Source organism: Thalia democratica, chromosome 6 (genome assembly GCF_965202585.1).
Source record: "Thalia democratica chromosome 6, ktThaDemo2.hap1.1, whole genome shotgun sequence".
NCBI lineage: Eukaryota > Metazoa > Chordata > Thaliacea > Salpida > Salpidae > Thalia > Thalia democratica.
The window spans coordinates 17,375,556-17,396,324 of record NC_139170.1 but is presented as its reverse complement, the minus strand read 5'-3'; the positions used below and the strand labels follow the sequence as shown (position 1 = coordinate 17,396,324).

General features: G+C 24.9%; 1 protein-coding gene across 1 annotated transcript in view; it reads right to left on the bottom strand.

Moving 5' to 3' along the window:
• Positions 1–10,883: 10,883 nt before the first annotated feature.
• Positions 10,884–20,769, bottom strand: part of LOC145837990 (polyphosphoinositide phosphatase-like) — a 31,520-nt gene continuing 21,634 nt past the window's right edge. Inside the window, exons 9-22 of the mRNA XM_082945502.1 lie at positions 20,210–20,340; positions 19,957–20,057; positions 19,512–19,680; positions 18,890–18,987; positions 18,552–18,650; positions 17,035–17,192; positions 16,539–16,733; positions 16,139–16,322; positions 15,781–15,961; positions 15,342–15,483; positions 12,964–13,047; positions 12,442–12,589; positions 12,205–12,305; positions 10,884–11,857 (exon numbers count right to left, since the gene is read on the bottom strand). Coding sequence (XP_082801628.1) covers positions 11,695–11,857; positions 12,205–12,305; positions 12,442–12,589; positions 12,964–13,047; positions 15,342–15,483; positions 15,781–15,961; positions 16,139–16,322; positions 16,539–16,733; positions 17,035–17,192; positions 18,552–18,650; positions 18,890–18,987; positions 19,512–19,680; positions 19,957–20,057; positions 20,210–20,340 — 1,954 coding nt within the window. The 3' untranslated portion in view covers positions 10,884–11,694. The remainder of the gene's footprint in view (positions 11,858–12,204; positions 12,306–12,441; positions 12,590–12,963; positions 13,048–15,341; positions 15,484–15,780; positions 15,962–16,138; positions 16,323–16,538; positions 16,734–17,034; positions 17,193–18,551; positions 18,651–18,889; positions 18,988–19,511; positions 19,681–19,956; positions 20,058–20,209; positions 20,341–20,769) is intronic.

Here is a 20,769-nt window from a genome sequence, read left to right as displayed (position 1 = left end):
TAAATAGCATTTGATTGTTTTTTGTAGCTTGTTAGTTTATTAGTAAACAATTTAATTTAATAGTCTACATTTTATCTGTATAAATTAAATTAATAATCTCTAAAAATGTTTTAGCAAGAAAAAAAGAAAGTTAGCTATTTAAATCATGAGCTAAAATTACTTATAAAATTCGAAACTAATAACAGGTTGACTTATTTATGATTGTCATTGTTTTTTATTTTATTTTTTTTATTCAAAAAATAATTATTATTTTAAGTATTTATTTGTGGTTTTTTACATTATTATTTTGGTTTAGTTAAACTGCTGTATTAAGACATTTATTCAAGTTTGTAAAAACTGAAAGTTTTATTTTAAATATTGCAGCATTTTTTTTAATTTTATTTTTATTTTAATGTTATAGCTTTATTTTGATATTACTTATTTTTTAAGTTAAAATAAGTTGATAATAGAATCTAAATTCTTAAACATACTTTTAAAAAAATATTCAAATTTATTAACTAATTTAAATTTTCAAATTTTCTTTTAAATAATATAAAAGGTTAAATTGTTTGCTAAAATTATAACATAGTTTATAATTTTATAATTTAAATTTATATTAGTTTGCCAATATTGATAAATTTAAAAATTAAAAACATTTCAGATTGAAACTTAACCTTTTAATGTAGATTTCAATATATATTTTATGTGTGTATAATATAATGTTAGACCTATTATACAAATATAATTTTAATTTATTTAAATATTTATTTTTTAGAAAAATATTTAATGTTGTAAAGTTTAATAGTCTCATTTTTCATATTTTTTTGTTTTAGAGTTTAAATTTTGACTGTTAAGTTTTTTTTTTTTCTTTTTTAGCCCATTATAATTTTGATTAAGTTGGGTATGCAACTCGATGACTGTTTTGTGTATCTAGGTCCTTAAACCATAAAATCTTGATCAATTTTTCGTTTTTGTTTAATAAACCACTTGATAATAAGGAAATTTTGTTTTGTTTACTATTCTTACTAATTTATTCAGTATAGGGAGTTTTTATCGTTTACACTTCTTTTACTAGAAATACTAAAATATTTTTGCTGTTAGCTTTAGTTCTCTTTCTACGTGCACTATACAATGCAACAATGCTATAACTTTAAGTACTGTAATTATAATTTATTTCATATTTTTTACCTTTTTTAACTATAAGTCATTAGAAAATGTGAAAAACTAGCATTTATTCCTACCAGAAAAGACTTTAGAATTAAGTCTTAAATTTATTTACACAACTTAATAAAAATTTACTTACATGTTTAAATTTAAACCTAAAAACAGCTATATCTTTTAATTGTAATTTAAACATTCTAAAAACAAAAAGCGAATAAGAACAACTTTTTAAAGCTGTTTTTCGACAACACCCATAATCGGATGCTTCAGTGCTAGGGTATTAACTTTGTTTGTACCCTAGCACTAGTACTACTAAGTCCACTTCTTCAAACTGAAAACAGCATGTTTTGCAACTATATCAGTGTTCGTATTAGAACTAGTTAACCAGCCAAATTAGCGTCAATTATAACCTCAAATTAAAACTGACAATGCCGTAATTACACATAAAGTTTTGATCATACCATTTCGATCATCAGATCACAAGCTTTCAGTAGACTAAGACTCGGGTTTCGTTTTTATTAAAGCTCGAAAATCGTCAGTCAGTCGCAATAAAAAACTTGCAGTCGTCAATCTACAAACGGTTTGTCAACTACCGTTTTCTGGTATGTATGATCAGCTTTGCCAAATTACCGTGCAACCTTAATATACAAGCGGGCCACGTTTTCAGTTAGCGGGCCAGTCGAGAAAAATAGTCCTTTGCAGAACGGAGCATTTAATTTTCATTTATTTAACAAAAACTACACAACTACCTAACTCATATTAAAAGATCTTTTTTTCTCTGTACACTGAAGCCATATTTTTCTAGTGTAATTATAACAATTTGGTTTAGTAGAACGGATTAACATGCTTAATATATTAGAACAAACTTAATTTAGCTTTTTTTTTTTGGGCGTGTCAATTTTGCTCTGCAGGCCATACGTTGCTCACCCTTAATTTGATGCATTGTCTACTGGGCAAAAAAGCTGGTACTTATCGTGACCTTGTTTCACAGCACAAGTAAGTCCAGGTCTTGGCTTTCATAGACTTTCGCTGATGTTTTCTTTGTCTTAGTTAAATGTTTAATTATCAGCGATTTATTTGCGTCAGTCTCATGTTGTTTTACATGGTCTACATTAAAGCTATTGTGTAATTAACTACTATAGTTTTTATTTTATTTTATCATATCGTTTGTAACTTATTTGTTACTTTAGTTCGGAATGTAATGTAATAGATATTTTTAAATACTTTTTTTGTTAACTAATATTTATAATAAACAAAATTCAAAAGCTTTATTTTAGTAAAATAAAAGTTACTAAAGCAGAAAAGTTCACTATTGGTAAAGCCCTTTATATTTAAAGTTGGTGAGAGTTTGCTTTAATTAAATTAAACAAACTAACAAGACTTTACTTACAGAAATATATTTTTTGTTGACGATTGAATTTAACTTGAACATTTTTACGACGACTTGATTTTCTGCAACTACAAATTTACAATTTTTTTACCATTTTTTCATACTTTGACAACTAATATGAATCTAGATTAAGTATCATATACGATTTAAACTTGGTTAACCAGCTAATTTAAACCGGCACTACCGTTGAGTTGATTGCATAGTTTCCAACGGGCATCAACTTCGGAGCTTGTTATGATTTTGTCTTATGACTTTAATAAAAATGCTCTATAAGCATTAGTTTAAAAATTCCCATCATCCCCTATAGAACTGTGGTGCTAAATTAATGAAGATTTAAATGTAAAAAAATGTTTTACAATCGTTAGATCTATAAAACTTGTTATATCACCAATGGTTTCTATGATTGGTTTAATTTAACGATGACAGAAACAATAATTATTTTGTTAACTTTGATGTTTCAGTAATTAAGTCGTATTAAATAAAAACGCAATAATTTTTTAATTTTATGAAACAACTAGTCAAGTTTGACCTAACTATATAGTTAATTTGTTTTACATACCTTTTTTTAGCTTCTTTTGTAAATGATGTAAACATCATACTTAAATAAATAAAGTCTTGTATCATACTTACACCATTGTATAATGCATTTCCACCTATAACCGTATTTATAAAAATAGAGGCATATAAATAAATATTTTATACTAAATTGTTCTGCGTCAAAAAATGTTGTAAATCGTTTTGCAAAACTTTTTTGAACAGCTTTTTTCCGGTGCATAACTTACTAAAAATATATAACAGAGTGCATTTCATTTTGTTTAAATTTATTTAAGTACTTTCAAATAGGACTCGTCAGAAATTGTTTCCTACTGGATTGCAATGAATACAAATTGAAATAAAATTATACTGCAGTTAAAGTTTTAAGATATAAAATGACGTAATAATCAAAAGTTTAAAATTAAATAAGTTCTAATGCTAAACAAATTTGGTATACTAATAAAACTCGGTAGAATTAAAACAATCTAAATAAAGAAGCGATAAAAATTTAAAATTAAAACTATGCTTAAAAATAAAGTTTAACAAGAAACTAATTACTTTAAAATTACTAATATAAGGATTTAAAAAAGTCTAGTTTGGTAAACGAACTTTTTCTGCTTACATAAACTGGGCCTTAAAAATTGAATACATAAGGCTTCCAGAATATGCAATTGAAAAGAGTTCTCCGCTCTCAATAAGACTGAAAAATTGTCCTTTTTATAATTTTTAACACACTCAGGATTGTCCAACAAATGTTGCCCAATCGCTGAGAAGTATTTTTTAGTTGGTTTCTCAGAACGGCCATCAAACCTTTTTTGCTATAAAATTTAACATATTTTTAAGAACTAATTTAATCTGAAATTTTTGACTTTATATTTTACAACTTTTTATTTTAAACGGAGACTATACTTTAGCTAAAATTATAAATAAGAAGTTTTTTGATGTCACTTTTTATCTGTATGAAGTTTTTGGAAAAAATTGCTGTTCTGAATTCAAAAATTATTTATATTTAATAAATCTTCAAATATAGATAATCAATGTTATTAACTTATAAAAAACTCATTTTACAAAAAGAATTAAAATGCTTTTTTGTTAAACATGGATTGTTATATAAATAAAAATCTTAAGCTTATACTTTACTTAATTTACTTCTAACACTTTATTCAAATTTTTTCCAGTTGTGCTAAAATTAAATTAGTATAATATATTAAATATTCATAAAAATTAAAAATATATCTCAAATTGTTCTTTACTCATAGTCATATATTTTCCATGTCTTAAGCTATAAGAATTTTGTTAAATTTTAAAGTTTTATACTTCGTTTATTAAAATAATAAAAGTTTAAAAAAGTAAGTTTAAATAATTCAAGGACAGCTTTATATATAAGCAGCGTTATGTAATTTAGAAAAATACATCTTGAAAACTTTTAGTCAGTAAATAACTAAAAAACTATGTTTACAAGTATTTTTTAGTTAGAATTTCAGTCTTTCAAAAATGTTTACAACCGTTTACCGTAATTTACAACCGTAATGTATGCTTGTTAAAATATAAGTAATAACGCATGGAAAAAAAGTTGAGTTTATATTTTATTAAAACTATAACATACAATATAATATTAAACAAAAATTATTTAAGTTTTTTATTTAAATATGTTGTTCAAAATGCATGTAAAACTTCAAAAAGTTTTGAATTACATGTGAATAATTTCTTTACCGCAATTTCTAGTACACTACCAACACAAAAAGTATATATTTATATATTATTTTTAACAAACTTAACAGACATAATTGAAATTCAAAGTAAAATAACTTAAAAAATACTTAGGTTATTTTCACTTAAATTAATTTTTAATTAATGTACATTTTAATTTTATTAAAAAAATACCTAAAAATTTTTATTTTTAAGATTTGTCTGGTTTGGAACAGAAAACTAAAAGTTAAAACAAATCACCAATTGAAAGAAGTTAAACGGTAAATACCCATGTTTTACTACTACTTGAACAATTTCTTTAAAAATAAGAAAAGCGTTGAGTTTTGTTTTTAACTTTCTTTAAAATTCCGGTAGAACTTCTTTTGTTTTCAGTTAGGTTCAGGTGTTTTGGTTTCAACGTTGTAAAGTCAAAAGTAACTCTTTTGTTACTTTGTTTGTTAGAGCAGTTTGGTAAATTTGTTTTACTTCGAAGTTGAACATTTGTTTTTGATGCAGATTCAGTTTCTTTTAAAACACTTGCTCTACTCTCTGAAGGTTTATAACGGTGTTTTAAATATAAGCTCAATGGTGTTTTTTGATGCATGAAATGAGATTCCAAGTTACCATTTTTCAAAATAGTGCTGAGTTTCTTATGACAGAAAAAGTTATTTTTCTGAGTGTCGGGTGGGCAATCAATTCTTTTCTTAATTCTATTTATACTTTCGTTTTTTATAGTTTTAAACATTTAAATTGATTACCTGTCGTAAAAGGTAAGCACTTAAAAGCATTACAGACATATAGTACAAAGAAAAAAAAACAGAGTTTATATTAAATATTTTCTTTTCAACTAAACCTTAAACTATTTCACTGCTGAAAAAAATATTGTTATAAGATTTTTAAGTAAAGCTTATAAATATTTGGCATATAAAAAACGTAACTTGAACTTTTTTGAGAAAAAACTTTACATAGTTTAAACAAATACTATAAGCTAAATTATAAGTTCCGAATGATCTATAGAAAAACTAACTTGCTATATTCTAGTTAAGGTTTAAAAACATTAAGCATTTAATATTTTAGTTAAAATGAATATGAAAAAAATCAATGAAACTGTAAAATTAAAATCCAAACATTTGAATACAAGATTTGCTTTTGCTTAAATATTCAAAAAAAAACTGTACAACTGATTTATATTAAGTTAGTAATTCATAATTAAGAAACTAGTTTTAATTCCAGTATAGTTTTAAAAGATTAGTCATTAGTAATTTTAACATAAATTCAAACAGTTTTAAGATTTGAATATTTAAATAAACATAACTTAAATGTACGGGTTTTAATAGGGTTATCTAACCAGTTTTAACACTTTGAAACACTTTAGTTTACTTATTTTAATTAGCAGAGCTATATTTAGATTTAAATTTTCTAGCACTTCTCACTACAAGTAACTAATCTAAAAAAATAAATTTATGTCTGTTTTAAAAAAATTTAAAACTTGTTTAAAAAGGTTAATAACGTTTTAGTTTTTAAAATAAAAATTATAAGGTTATAGAAATCTGTTTTCGGAAAAGTTTGAATTATCTTGTACTGTTTTTTATAGTTGTAATATGTATTTTAATTATAATATTTCTAGTTTAGTTTGATGGTAACATTAAACGCTTTTTAAGATTTAAATTTCTCGTTCTTTTTATAATATATATCCTTTAAAGTAAAATAATCAAATCTAAAAAGCTTGTTTTTTATATAGTAAACTTTAGTTAAAACTTTTAAATAAGTTAACTACTTTAGACCAATTGTTATTTTTTCTCGAAATAACTGCATTAAATGAGTGTATTAGAACTTGATTTAAAGTTAAAAAAGTTGAAATATTTTTATGCTTAATATCTGAATTTTAAACATGAATTATGTGATAGAATATCAAACAAATAAAATAACTAAAATTGCCTTAGAATAAAAACATACCGAACAATACTAAGTAAACCTTCTATGTCAAAGTGTTTTATTTTTGAATTTAAGCCAAAACAAAAAAAAACAGTTGTCTTTATTTTAAAGGCATTTAAAACTCGTGTTTAATTTTTATTATATTAAAATAAAAAAACAGTTTTAAACAAAATAATAAGAAATTTTTATATAGCAAAACTACTTTAAAAATAAGAAAACGAGCGAAAACTTTTTGTTTATAATAGGAATCAGCAACGTACGATACGGCCCGAAAAAAGAACTTTATAGTCTGCGACTTAATTTTTGCTTAGAAAATCCTGTGCACACTAAATAAAGTTGAGCAAATTTATATCTAAAAAATCATTAATTGTTAATTTTAGTACAAATGTGCTTACTAAGTGATTACTTCATTGAATTTTCTTCTTTTTTTTCAAATTACACGGGCTGCTAAATTTTTTTGTTTTGGTTCGCAAAATATTTTTTTAATAGAATTATTCCATCGACTCTTAGTCTGAACTAATAAATCTTTAAACTTTTAAAAGTTAAGAATATTCTCTACTAAAAAAAGTAAACAATTGTTTTTAGTAAAAAAATGCTATTTTGGGGTCTAGATATTTTGTAGCAAAACAGTTGAAAAAATATAAAGTATGTTTTTGATATGATTTTTTTCTTAAAAATCTTTATTAAAACTATTAATTTTTTTTATCAAACAAAGTTCCACAAGAAATTAGACGAAAACACGTGATCATAGAAAAAGTTAAACAAGCTTCATAAATCTATTTATAATATCATCCAAATACTATAGAAAAGTGATATTTTTATAAACTACAACAGATTAGGTTTTATGCAAATACTTAATATCAAACTGTTGCTTTCAGTTGAGCAGGCATGCGTGAATTCCCACTAACTGACAAATAATTTCTTTGTCCTGATGCATTTGACGCAAGTTATACAAAGTTTTTTATACAATTTTCACGTCCATTTCAACGATGTTGATTGACGGTAGAGAATATGACCCTTCGTTTAGGAAATAAATTTTCAAAGGCTAGCAGTAAGTCTAAAATCTGAAGATCCTGACGAAAAAAGACTCAGTAGTACCTAAAGGTCTTGGTAGAGCAAGTGCAGCAACATCAGCCGAGATAAGATCTCGTACTATAGTGTTTTTTCTTTAAGTTTGCTCTCAGAAGGTTGAAAAGGATGAAATGGCTACCATGAGTTCACGTCCTTGCTTCATCTCAACTTAAATTTTAAATGTAAAGTCCGTTTTACTTTTAATGAAAAAACGCTACCGTCAAAATTTGTAGTCAGCTTTGTTCTTTTTTTGTGCGAGAATAATTCACTATGTTAAAAATTTTAACAATATCGCAAACATTCTATCCCTACTTGCTCGATAGAAAGCTTTCGTAAGGTCAATGATATCGGTATAGAAAGGCACGTTTTGTTCGTTACACTCTTTTGCAGCTGTCGCACAGAGAAAACTATATTTGCAGTAGAAAGTTTAGATAGTTTAATTTACGACTCTTTCAGCCAGCTTTACAGTCAAGGAAGAATTAAACGTGCACAGCTTTTAGTCACCAGCATAACTTAGATATATTTTAAAATATTGCTTACATTGTTTATTACTTTTTACATCTGGAACTGCTTAACTTTTTTTTATTTTAGTGTTTTAAAGTACCTTTAATTTTTTGATCACTAATATGTTTGTTTTTAAACTAATATCATTATTACTGCATTTAAAAATAAATAGAACTACACACTAAAAAAAATCTTAATGTATCTAAAGTAAAAAAAACTAATATTTAAACTTTTAACTAAACTCTGTTTTGTTATTAAATTGTAAATTCTTAAGTTAAAAAACAAATATTTTTTAGATTACTAAAGTTGTACTGTTTTTACTAAAAAAAAACAAAGTAACAGAAAAAAAACTCTTATTAAAAAAAAGACGTTAGTAACATCAAAAAAATTAATATTATAAGCGAAGTTAAAAAGCTAAAAGTATCGAGAAAATAAGATTAAGTAATGATGATTGTATGTTTTAGATCGAAAAAAAAAAACTTAACAAATAAAACAAAAGTTGCAATAAAATAAAGCTGTTTTTTTATTCTGCTCATTTATCCTTTAGATTTAGGAATATATTGTACAAATTAATTATTAGTTAGGTCAATTACATAAGCTTTACGAAAATTATTTGGTTAGAAGGGTATAACTTAATGGACAAAATTGAATAATGAATAATATTAGATGTTTTTTTATACAATTTGGATTCAATAGCTGAAAACAAATAAAGGTAAAATTAATTTTTAACTCTTTATTAAACAAGGGTCTAAAAAAAGGGTTTTAAAACATCAGTTATTTATTTGCTGATTTTAGATAATAAGTTTTAAAATAATACTTTTAAATCAGCTCAAAAATAGTTTATTTAGTAATGTAGTTATTTTCCTAAAACACTGTTACTTTATATAAGCTCATTACTAAATAAACAATTTTTAATTAGTAAATAGACTAACATGAAAACTTTCTTTGTAAGACTGTTTTACTAATTTGATTTATTTTGTTATATGTGTGTTTAATTTTAGCAAAAAGCATAGTACAAAAAATAATTTAAATAATAGAAATTTTCTAATAAATAGCTAACAACTTTTTGAAAAATTTATAAACTTATTAAGTTTTCTACAAAAAAGAGAGTATCAATGTATTTCTTGAATAATGAAAGTCTTTAACAAACCTTAATTTTGTTATACTTTTGTTTACTATACAAAAATTCTTTATCAAAACATTTTATAGTCTTGCAAAATCTTAAGGGTGAAAATTTTATTATGTAATTAATGGTTTATATATATTTTTAAGTCTTTTTATTCACATGATATACGAAACCTATTCAATTCACTAACATTGATCTCTTACTTTTAAAAATTCTTTAGTTTTTCTTAAGCTGTAAATCTTGGAAACGTGATCAAATTTTTAGAATTAAGTAAAATCTTTATACTTTATATCAAAAATTACCATTCTAAATATAAAAATATTAGACATACAACGTTTAAAAGTCAAATGTAAGAGATACTCAAAAAATGTTTCAATTCATTTTATTAGTCGATGATTATTGATCCAATTCCAGAATTTTCAACTTGTATATAGTCTCCAACGGTATTTAGTCAACTTGCATATAGTTCTTGTTAAATTTTCTTTCTACAAACTTGTCAAAAAATACCTAAACCGAGCTCATTTGAAACAACAACATATCAAAATTTAAAATGCATCAACGAAGCTTTACCTATCAATTTCATTATGATTTATGCCCATGTAAAAGTAAACGATTACCAATATACTCGTATGACTTCATTAAAAATGTTTCCATACAGTTATACATGTTGAGACAAATTTGTCGATTACAAAAAGTTAACCGTTATACAGTTAGTTTTGAAATTTGATTTTACCTTTAAGTTTTACTTAAAATTATTTAATTTAAGTTTTTACTGTTTCATAAACAAAAGAGATAATAAAAGAGAAAATCAATTAATTTTAAATTCAGTTTTGAATATTTTTTTATAAATCAGAAATTTGTTTTTTTTTAGTTTTAAGTATGTTGGTAACACTATTTTGAACTAAATTTCTTAATACAAAGACACTACTTAGATATTAAAAAAAAAGACAATGATATTTAATAAGTATAATTTTATATATTGTTTACTGTCTATTATATTATAGTTGTTAGAAAATAAATTGAAAAAAACATTCCAGTACATTACACGATTTTGTACAAAGTTCAAGGTTTTTCCAGGTTTTATGGCAAACCTGTTTAAGACTTTTTTTTTTCTTTCACAACGATTATTAATAATTTGGCAAACATAAGTTCTTCAAATTCATAAAATAAATGAAATCTAGCGAGTATTATAACATTTTTAGTTTAAAAAAGAACTTTTTAAAGTTTATTTGAAAACTTTTTATGTATTTACTATCTAGTATATATTATTAATTATTCAAGTTTAGGGAAAAATTACAACTTAAATAATTACAAAACAAAGCTTTTAAAGATTTTTTTGTTAAAAATTGTTCTTGAAGAGTAGCATTTTTATTTGAAAATAAAAGACGAAATAAAGAAACTAAAATAATTAAACTTCTTTCTGGCTCTAAAACTTCTTTTAACCAAAAAAATACATCTGAAAAATATACATTTTAGGCACAATTTATAAAAAAATGTAATGTAATGGATATATAACACTTAAAAAAAATACTAATTGATTTTTATATTATAAAGTCAATACAAATCTTTAAAAATACAAATAGAGTTACAAACACTTTAAAAAGCTATTGCACATGCTTAGAAAAGTACAAGAAAAAATACACCAAAATTATTTATCACAACTATAGAATTAAAAAATATATAAAAATACATCCTTAAAACTGTTAAATTATTGGAAATAAAGTTTTGATTAACCACTTGGATCATAGACTACAAGGTTTTGGTAGACTGAGCACAAATAATTTAACAATAATATATTACTTGATAAGCCAAACAGTCTAATATTTTGCAAAATAAATTGATGTTAGTATTTTTACTTATTCTTCTATTTTTTGTTAAAACCTCTTTAGTTATGATAAACAATAAACTTACAGCAATATGTAAAAACCTTAAAAATTTTATTTGAAGAAAAATCTCTGTGTAAATAGTAAAAATAAATCATACAATTTTTTTAGATTAATTAAAAGCTTTTTAACTGATCATAATATTTAAAACATTAAACCAAATTCTACTTTGAATATTAGTGCCTGATATTAGTCATTTGTAAAACACATGTTTTCAGAATTGTAAACTGTTCTCTGTTTGCTTATTTTATAGACTAAATTACAACATTTTAAAATTAAAAATATAAACAAACCTAATAATATTCCAATTTGAGCTGATAACAAAACATGTAAAACTTTATATGTTTCAATTTATATAACATAGTCAAGTTGAAATACGATTTTTTATAGCGAACAATATAAGTTGAAAAGTAATGAATAAATCATTTCAAACGAAACCGGTCTATATAGTCCTGGTAAAACTGACGGTCAACAGTAAAAACTTTATTCACACTATTTTCATATATTCTTAATGATCTTTCATCAACTTTTGGTTCTGGTATCTCAACTGACTTGTAAATCTCATGATTTTTTAAGGTTTTGAAACTGCAGAAAATTGTTAATTTTTGTTTTAGAAGAAGATTAAAGCAAGAATATTTTAGAAATTTTCAATATTTTTTTTTCTTTTGTGTGAAGTTTAATAAAATTAGTTTTTTAACTTTATTTTTATAATTGTAGCAAAAAAAAAAAACTTGCAACAAAATTGAATACATATTTTATTATTTACTTTTTGAATTATAAATCATTACATGTTTTTAAACAAATCTTAAATTATAAAAATGCTATATGAAAATTTAATATTTATCATTACAATAAAACCACTAATTTAGTTTATTTACGATTAAAATCTGTACCAAATAAAACTATTTATAATACTGTCTAAATTAACTAACCTGTTTTTGTAGTTTTTATTTCTAACATAATCTTCATATAACTTAACATTTTCGGAAGAAACTTTTAAGTCTATTCCATAAAATGCTTTTGAAGTATAACTCTGTTTATAACTTTTTAGTTTTTATATACTATTTAACACAGAACATATTTACTTTTAAAGTGATAAAATAAAAAATAGCAGTATCATGTTTTGTTTTTCATAATAAATGTAAATATAATTCATAGCAGTAACAAACCTCTAAGGTGGGTTTTTCTAACCAAGGAGCATAAACTTTTTCACAGCTATCTATTTGTTCAGAGTTCTTGGAATCATCAGCACTACTAGAAGTGTAATCACTCGCATAATCTTCAAAACCTTCTAATATATCTGAAGGCTTATCCAAGCTGTATCATCATTATTTATTAGTTGGAAAAAAAATATTCAAAACTTTTACTAGGGTCTTTAAGTCAGTTTTTAAACAAAAAAATTAATTTAAATTCTGTGTTTGTTATTAGTTTTTAAATGAAATTTTTTTGTCCATTGAGTATAAAATGCAAAAAAAAAATTATTCAGCACCAATAAAAACTAATAAAGTAAGTAAAACTAATTTATAAAAAAAATTCTTACAATAAATACTGCTTCCTGACTAAACAATTAGTACACAATAGTTCTGAAACAGTTCTATATAAAAGGCAAAACAGCAAATATAAAATACGTTCATAAAATATGCTTGCACTAAAATGCTCTATCTTTTTTGAACATCATGTACATGACTTACAGGTCTTTGTCATCATTTTGGGTGGAAGATTCAGTTTTGCGCACAATAAATGGATTTAAATCTTCGTAGCCAGCTTGAATACTTCTATAACAAAACAGCTTTTAAGGTAATAGTTTCAATACGTAATTTTGTTAATATAAAAATATTTTTTTCTAAACGTTTGAACTTAATATTACTTAATATATTTCAAAGTATAAGATTATGTATTAAACAAGTATCTTAATTTTTGGGATTTATTCGAACATGCACAACAACTCAATACTAATAAAATGCTCTGAAGAATTGTTATTTGATGAAACTAATTAGTTCAGATTAATTATAATTAAAAATAGCTATCCGCAAGAGTTAGTTAATTCAATAATTACAATCCATATTGAGAATTGAATAAAAAAAAAAGTTTAATTAGAAATAATTTATTTAAAAGAGTAATCAATTCTCGGCTGGAAAAAAAAAACTTTTAAGAAAATAAAAAAAAGTTCAGGGTTGCCAAAAGTTTTTTTTTAAATTTCTTCCGGGTTTTATTAAAACAAGTTTTTTGGTCCATACATATTAAAATTTAACTTAGGTTAAATAAACGGTCTTAAATAGTATGATGACATTGAAAAAATACTGCGAAGCTACTTTAAATATGTTTTTTAATGAAACATTTTTTATATGATACACTTTTTGTAAATTCTGTACATTAGATTTTTCTTAATCAAAATTTTGTTACTTTATATGTAAAAATCGGTTAAAACTCCAGGTTTTTTGTGATTTTTATTTGAAACTCCTTTCATTTTTTTTTTCAAAATTTCTTAAATTCCACGTTATTTATGCCTAAATTGTCAAATTCGAGGTTTATCCATGATTCCAGGTGTCTTGGCAACCCTGTTTTTTTTTATATATTACTTTGTGCATAGCACTGAAACTCAGTAGTGTGGTAGTCTGAATAAACATCATTAGAATGAAATAAAGGTACTAGGATCTGAAAAACTTGCTGTAATTTTAAAATTACCGTTAGTTTATAATTGTCTGATAATTTAAGAGTTGTAAGAAAAAAAGTAAATCAAAACGTCAGAAAACTTAGTTGGGCAGTGAAACTCAAAGTAATATTCACGTATAGACTACTATAAGAATTAATCATGGTATGATCAACCCTTATGTTAAACTTGAGATTGTCTCACGGCATACGAAGGTCCATGCTTCTGCTCTGCTGACTTTCGCCGATGTTTTTGTTGATTGTACAGACTACTATTGAGACCTGGTAGCAAAACTCTGATGTCCAAGCATAAAAGCACAATTATGTTTCTTTTAGAACTAACACTAGCTGCTCTACTTAATATTTCAGTGCATATTCATAATTCATATATTTCCTCTTTACTTTAACAAAAATGAGTTACAACTACTTTTATATCAGTTTAACATATATATCACTTTTAAGTATATTCGTAACTAAAATTGTAAGCGCTATATGCTTCTTCTCCGAGAGACTTTGAAAAAAGAAGAAAGTTTACTGTAGCGTAATACTATATAAGGCCGAGCGCGGCTTGAAAGTGGCAGTCTTTTGGTACATTTCTGCTTTCAGATTTATAAAGCTTTCAGCGTAGTTACAATAACTGGGTTGCACTTGCAGGTTCATTCATTTTTCGACTTTGCTCTGACTTCAGTAAGAATCACCGAGAACTTAAAATAAACGCTAATACATCTAGTGAAAAGTGCCGTGCAAGCAAACCGTCGAGCTCTGACTTGCACGTGTGTGAATGTTTTTTTATCGCTTTATAGTTATTTGTAAAATAAATTTTGAGTGCTGAATATCTGTTTTATAGTATTATCGGTATTACGTAGATATGTAAAATTTATGTTATTAGTACTAGTGTATCGTAATTAATTCTATATTAAAATTGTACAGTTAGTTTTACATCAAGATTGCTCAGACTAAGTTAAACAATTACTTTCTAGTCTATATTAAGACTATATATAAAGTTGTATTTTAAATTACTATAGCCTAAGCCAAATAAGTACTTTTTGGCCTAATTTAAAAGCATACATTAAACTATATCTTAAGACCACTAGTTTAAATTTAATTGTTTTTCTTAGTTTTAAGCTATGAGTCTTAATAGTGAAAAACCTAAGATTGTTAATCGAATAGTTATTAGTTCTCTGCTATCAGACGAATAGCAGAGAGTTACAAAATATTTGTAAGCAAACACGCTTTTAATGTGATAATTCATCATAAAGTTTATTTCTTCAGTAAATTTAATCAAAATATAAATTGAAATCAACATATAAATAAAATAACAATAACTTTTGTTTTTTGAAATAAGTTCATAGTCTTATGGTATGAGTAGTTATGCGGTATATCTACTTAAAAGCAATTTTAATACCAAATTAAAGCAAACCTAGATCTTGTGTTATCCATTTTTATTAAAAAGCAATCATCAAAAGAAGTCAATTTAGAAGTTTTATGAAATTCATCAAACCAATCAGTGCAATCAGAACAGCAAAATTGTAACTTTGTAGGTGGCATTTCTAACATGCGACCTAAAAATTTTCAGTTTCTTTTAAAATTTTGTTGTTCAAGTTGTATTAAAACTAATCACATATAGTAATCAAAAATACACTTATTTCGCAACAGCTTTATCTAAACAATGTTAAAGAAAAACTTGAAGTAATCTGTAAAGAAAAATTATGAAATTGCTAATTCTTATTATTATCAAAGCTTTGTCATCTTAAACTTAAGATTTTTTACTATTCCATTCACTAAAGTTCTACTAGAATCTAATTTCAACAAATGGGTAAGCAAAATTTTTTTTTTAAATATCAAAGTCGGCTGCAAACCAATAGCGGTTGGTAAAGGATAGTTGTTTGATGATTTCCACCAATGAGAAGGATTGCATTTGTTCGACTGGTTTGTGTTGTGCAGGTACTCATCAGTTGTCATTTCCCACAGATGGGGCATGTTGACTCCACTGTCCGGCGAAGGAGGCTTGTAAACTCCCAAAAACAAATTTATTGCCGCCTAAAGTAAATATATTCACAAGAAAATTTTAGTTTCTCATCTCTAAATAAAACAAATTTGACTTTTGTATGCGAGAAAAGCTTATCAAAGTATATGGAATAGAATAAAAACTTAAAGAAATTTTAAATTAAAACTTTATCTTAGCTTGTAATTTATGAATTTTAATTTCATTTAAACCTGCTTGTCTGCATCTGAGAAAGTATTGCTGTAGTAACGAGATAACGTAGTCACTATATCTCTAGAATGTGAAGACCATGGGTTAGCAATGCGACGATATGATTGGATTGTGTGGACCAATAAGGACCCTCCGTACTGTAATGCTATTATGTTTCCATGAATCTCAAACATTTGGCAAAACATTCTGAAACAAAACAGTGCGTCTTTATTGGAGCAACTATTTTTACTTAGAAATGTTAAGTAGATGAAAAGTACTAAACATTTTAACTAATGTTTACATATACTAATTCAAATAAAGTATTGTCATGTAAACTAATTTACTTACTTAATATATTTTCTATATAATCGAAAAATAATTGTGTTTAAATACTTTAAGTAAAAAGCTTGAATAAGAGCTAACCGCATAGCATCAGTGTCAAAATGCAGATGAATTTTGTCGATGACGCCTAATGAAAATAACTGATATGCCAATGCACATTTAGCTGCTACTATTTGCGCGCTGTTGGTTCTATCAAGGCAGTCGACACAATTACTTCTTAGAACTCCCGTCTGAATTCTGCATCCTTCTGCAAAAACCCCGCCTAATTTCATCCATCTGTCACGATTATATTGTTTAATTTTGTGGTCTTTGAATTGTCTTATGAAAAAAAATGTAGACCTATACAACTTCTGCATTTTTCATTTTTTACTATTTTGAAGAAAAGTAAAAAAATAAAAAACTACAACTTTTTAAATTATAGCTTAAAAAAATTTGATAGATTTTTTTGTACACACTAGTTAATGTAAGCACCGGCAAAACAATCTTAAAATAAGCCATAAAATACAGAATAAAAACGGATTAGTGTAATTTAAAGAACTCTAAGAATTATTTCTGATATAAAAATATTTTTATTAACTTAGGGTTATTGGTCCGTCCGTCATCTGGCAAAACAAGATCTGGTTTGGAATGAAAAAATCCAGTCTTCTGTATTGACCTTTCTGCTATTTTTTCTAATCGATCAACAACATCTACGTTTGTTCCTTTTAACAAATGGGCCATGTCCACAGCATTGTACTTTAGTTTTTTTGTATTTAAAAATAATTTACATTTATAAGTTTGTCAAAAATAACTTTACTCTTGTTTTATACAATAAAATTCTTCTTGTTCAAAATATATGACGTTTTAATTGTTAAACAATTTATCATAGCTTAAATATATAATATTTAAATAGACAAGATGAAATAATACTGATACTATAAGCCAAAATCTAAGAAAAAAATTATTTATACGTATAACAACGAGCTTACAACTAAACAAATTAAATTTAAAACCATTGCCATTTAAGCATGACAAACTAGTTCATCTTCTTTTAAACTTTGTAATTTTTTTTAAGCTTCATAAATACACATTAATAGTAATAACATTAAGATAAGTTATTATTCTACAGGAAAGAGCTGTACTGAAAGGAGCAAATATGATAATCAATGAGACAATTTTAAATTCAGAGTTTATTACTTAACACTGTGTTTCATGCGTTTAGGCATTGAACACATTTAATATTGAGTTTTCAAAATGTGATCATTGCTTAAGCACATGAAACACAGTGTTAAGTAATAATTAAAATTGTCTCATTGACATATAAATACACATTATATATACAGGGTTGTCACTCGTTTTTTCAAAAAACTTTCCAGATTTTCCAAATTTCTTCAAGGTTTTTTAAGGTACACATTTTTGAGTCTATTTTTAGTTTCAAGTTAAGTTTAAGGTAAGAAACTGTGTTAAATAACATAAAAACATTGAAAAGATACTGTAAAGCTACTTTAAATATGTTTTTTACTAAAAAAAATTTTTGATGATGACAAAAATTTCTTATTTAAATGATAGATTTTTTAAGTCAAATCAAAATTTTACTATTGAAAATGTGAAAATTGTTTAAATTCCAGGTTTTCCAGTTTTTTTTCAAAATTTCTCAAATTCCAGGTATTTCCAGGTTTTTTTGCCTAAGTTGTCAAATTCCAGGTTTTCAAGGTTTTTCCAGGTAAAAGGGCAACCCTGTATATATATATATTTATATATACATACATTTTTTAAAAGTAAATTAGAAAATAGAGAAGCCCTCCACAAGTATTTGCGGAAAAACATTAAATTTAAAAACTAACCTAAATCAAGCTTTAAACAAACAAATACTTTTGTTTTTTGTGTTAACATTTTTCTAGCTGCTTTTTATATAAATTTTAACGTTTACACAAATTTAATGTGGCTACTTTAAAACTAATTGACTAAATGACGTGAAAATTCCTAAAAATTTTAGTTTAATTTGTGAGCGTTTTGATTTATGTTTTTATTTATTAAATAAAATTACTGATGAAGTACTTGATAATCATAAAAACTAAAGTAAGTTGAGGTGTTATAGATTAAGATCTCACTTACATAAATTTGGTAGTCACTTCTTACAAACTGATTTAAAAATTCAACTGAAGTTTTATACTCTTGTCCAAGCATTGTTTCTCTTGCATTTTTATCTCTTTTCTGTTTAAAATAAATTGATATGGAAAATAATCAAGAATTTTTGCTTATAGCATAAAAAATCATTTAAGACGTTAAATAAGTAAAAAATTTTTAAAACTTATGCCTTTATATTTGTAGAATTTTCAAAATAATTGGAAATTACTTAGTTGTATGCACATCTGAACTAAAACTATAATTTAAAAATATAATTTTGTTTACACTAATCTTTTTATTTATTTTACATTAAAAATGTTAAAAACCTTAACAAGGTCAAGTACAGTAACTGGAGCGCCATATCGTTGCATCAACTCAGAAAAATGAAGCCCGGTGGATTGTGCATAAGCATTGTCGGATGTCACTATTTAATTGGTTGTTTATAAGAAAAGTTTCAACTACATCAATTAAAATTAATGTTGTGTGCTTTATAATTGAAATTAATGTTGTGTGCTTTATAATTAAATTTAAATATGTATACATTTTTTAAGCATTTCATACTCAATAAATACTATAATAGTTTTTTAAACAAGTAATTAGTTTTAGTAAAAAATTTTTGTAATTTATTTAAAAACATAACAATGATTAATCAGTTTAATAGCAAAATTAAAAAACTAAATTGTTAAACAAAATAATGACAGCTTTAAATAAAAATCAAAACAACTAAAAGAGCTTAAAGTTTTAAAACTGTATTAGATAAAATTTAATTTACCAAACATTAAATTTCTTTTACAGCTAATTATTTTACAAAAAATCAACTTTTTGTTATACTTTATTATTAGCTGTTTTTTTTTTTTATCGCTGACTTTAATAAAGTTTTTACAAAATAGCTTACAAAATTATGATTGAACACGTTATCAATGTAAACAAATTTCATTATAAACATACAACAAATAGGAGGTTTAGCAGGAACTACATTGGCAGTTATGTCTTGACTCCAGTGCAGCGGAATGCTGCCTCTGTGTTGAACATATGAAGTCATGACACTCGTACTCAATGAGGTCATAATACTTTTGCTTACTATCTGCTCTGTTTCAACATCGTTTGCCACTTTTCCCTTATGATTTTAAACCTTATATTTCTTAAAGGATTTACTCTAATGATATAATTAGCCGTTACCTTTTAGCTTAAGTTTAGTAAAGAAAATTGCTATAAAAATATTTTAGAATAAAGTCAGCTACCAATTTTAAGAAAGCTTCTTTTTTTTAAATTAAACCAGTACATAAATTGGTCAGTGTAGAAAACTTGTTTTAATAAAATCAATGAACATTTCGTATTAAATACACAAACTTTGAGTGATATAAAAAGTTAAGATAACATTGAAACAAAATACTTTATTATTACAGCCTCTTTTTAAAAATCGAGTTCCAGCAAATTTGTTGGACCTTCTTGCAATAAGCGTAACATAGCATTTTTCAACGCCAAAATCTATACCTATAGAGAAAATGCCTAAAATCATTCTTCAAGTGACCACTTTCAAAACAAAACTTTTTTTTTATGACAAAAGAAAAATAAATAACTGCTAGTACATATAGGTAAAATATAATATTTTAGTCAAATTAAAAACTTATATTTTGATGACTTACATGATTGATTTATATACCCGTGTATAACGTCAATTTTCCAAAGATGATTTATGTTGTTTGATGTTAGTTTATACTGCAAATAATCATTCCATACAAACCGCCTTTGTGGACCACTACCCTTTTCATAGTCACTGTTTAGAATATTTTCTTAAGATACTTCATAAAACATAAAAATATTTAAAGTAAAAAAATCATGTAATAAATACAAATGCTATAATTTTTGACATTAGTAATTTTCTAAAATTTACATTGCACTATTTCTTCAAAATCTACTTACAACTATAAATAATTAAATACAAATAAATATATATTATATGACACCATCGATATGTTGTCAACCATGTACCTAATTCCATCAACAAAATGTTTACAACTATATCTAAAAATGCGAGCTCTTTGAACAGAGCGAAACAGCACTACCAGGAAGCTTTAGTTAAAGGAGGTCACAAGCACAATTTGAAATATAACGCTGGTAACGATAGAAAGACCAAAAGGAAAAATATCCTGTACATCACGCAACCATTTTGTTTGTCCATAGAGACAAAAATCGGCAAACAGTT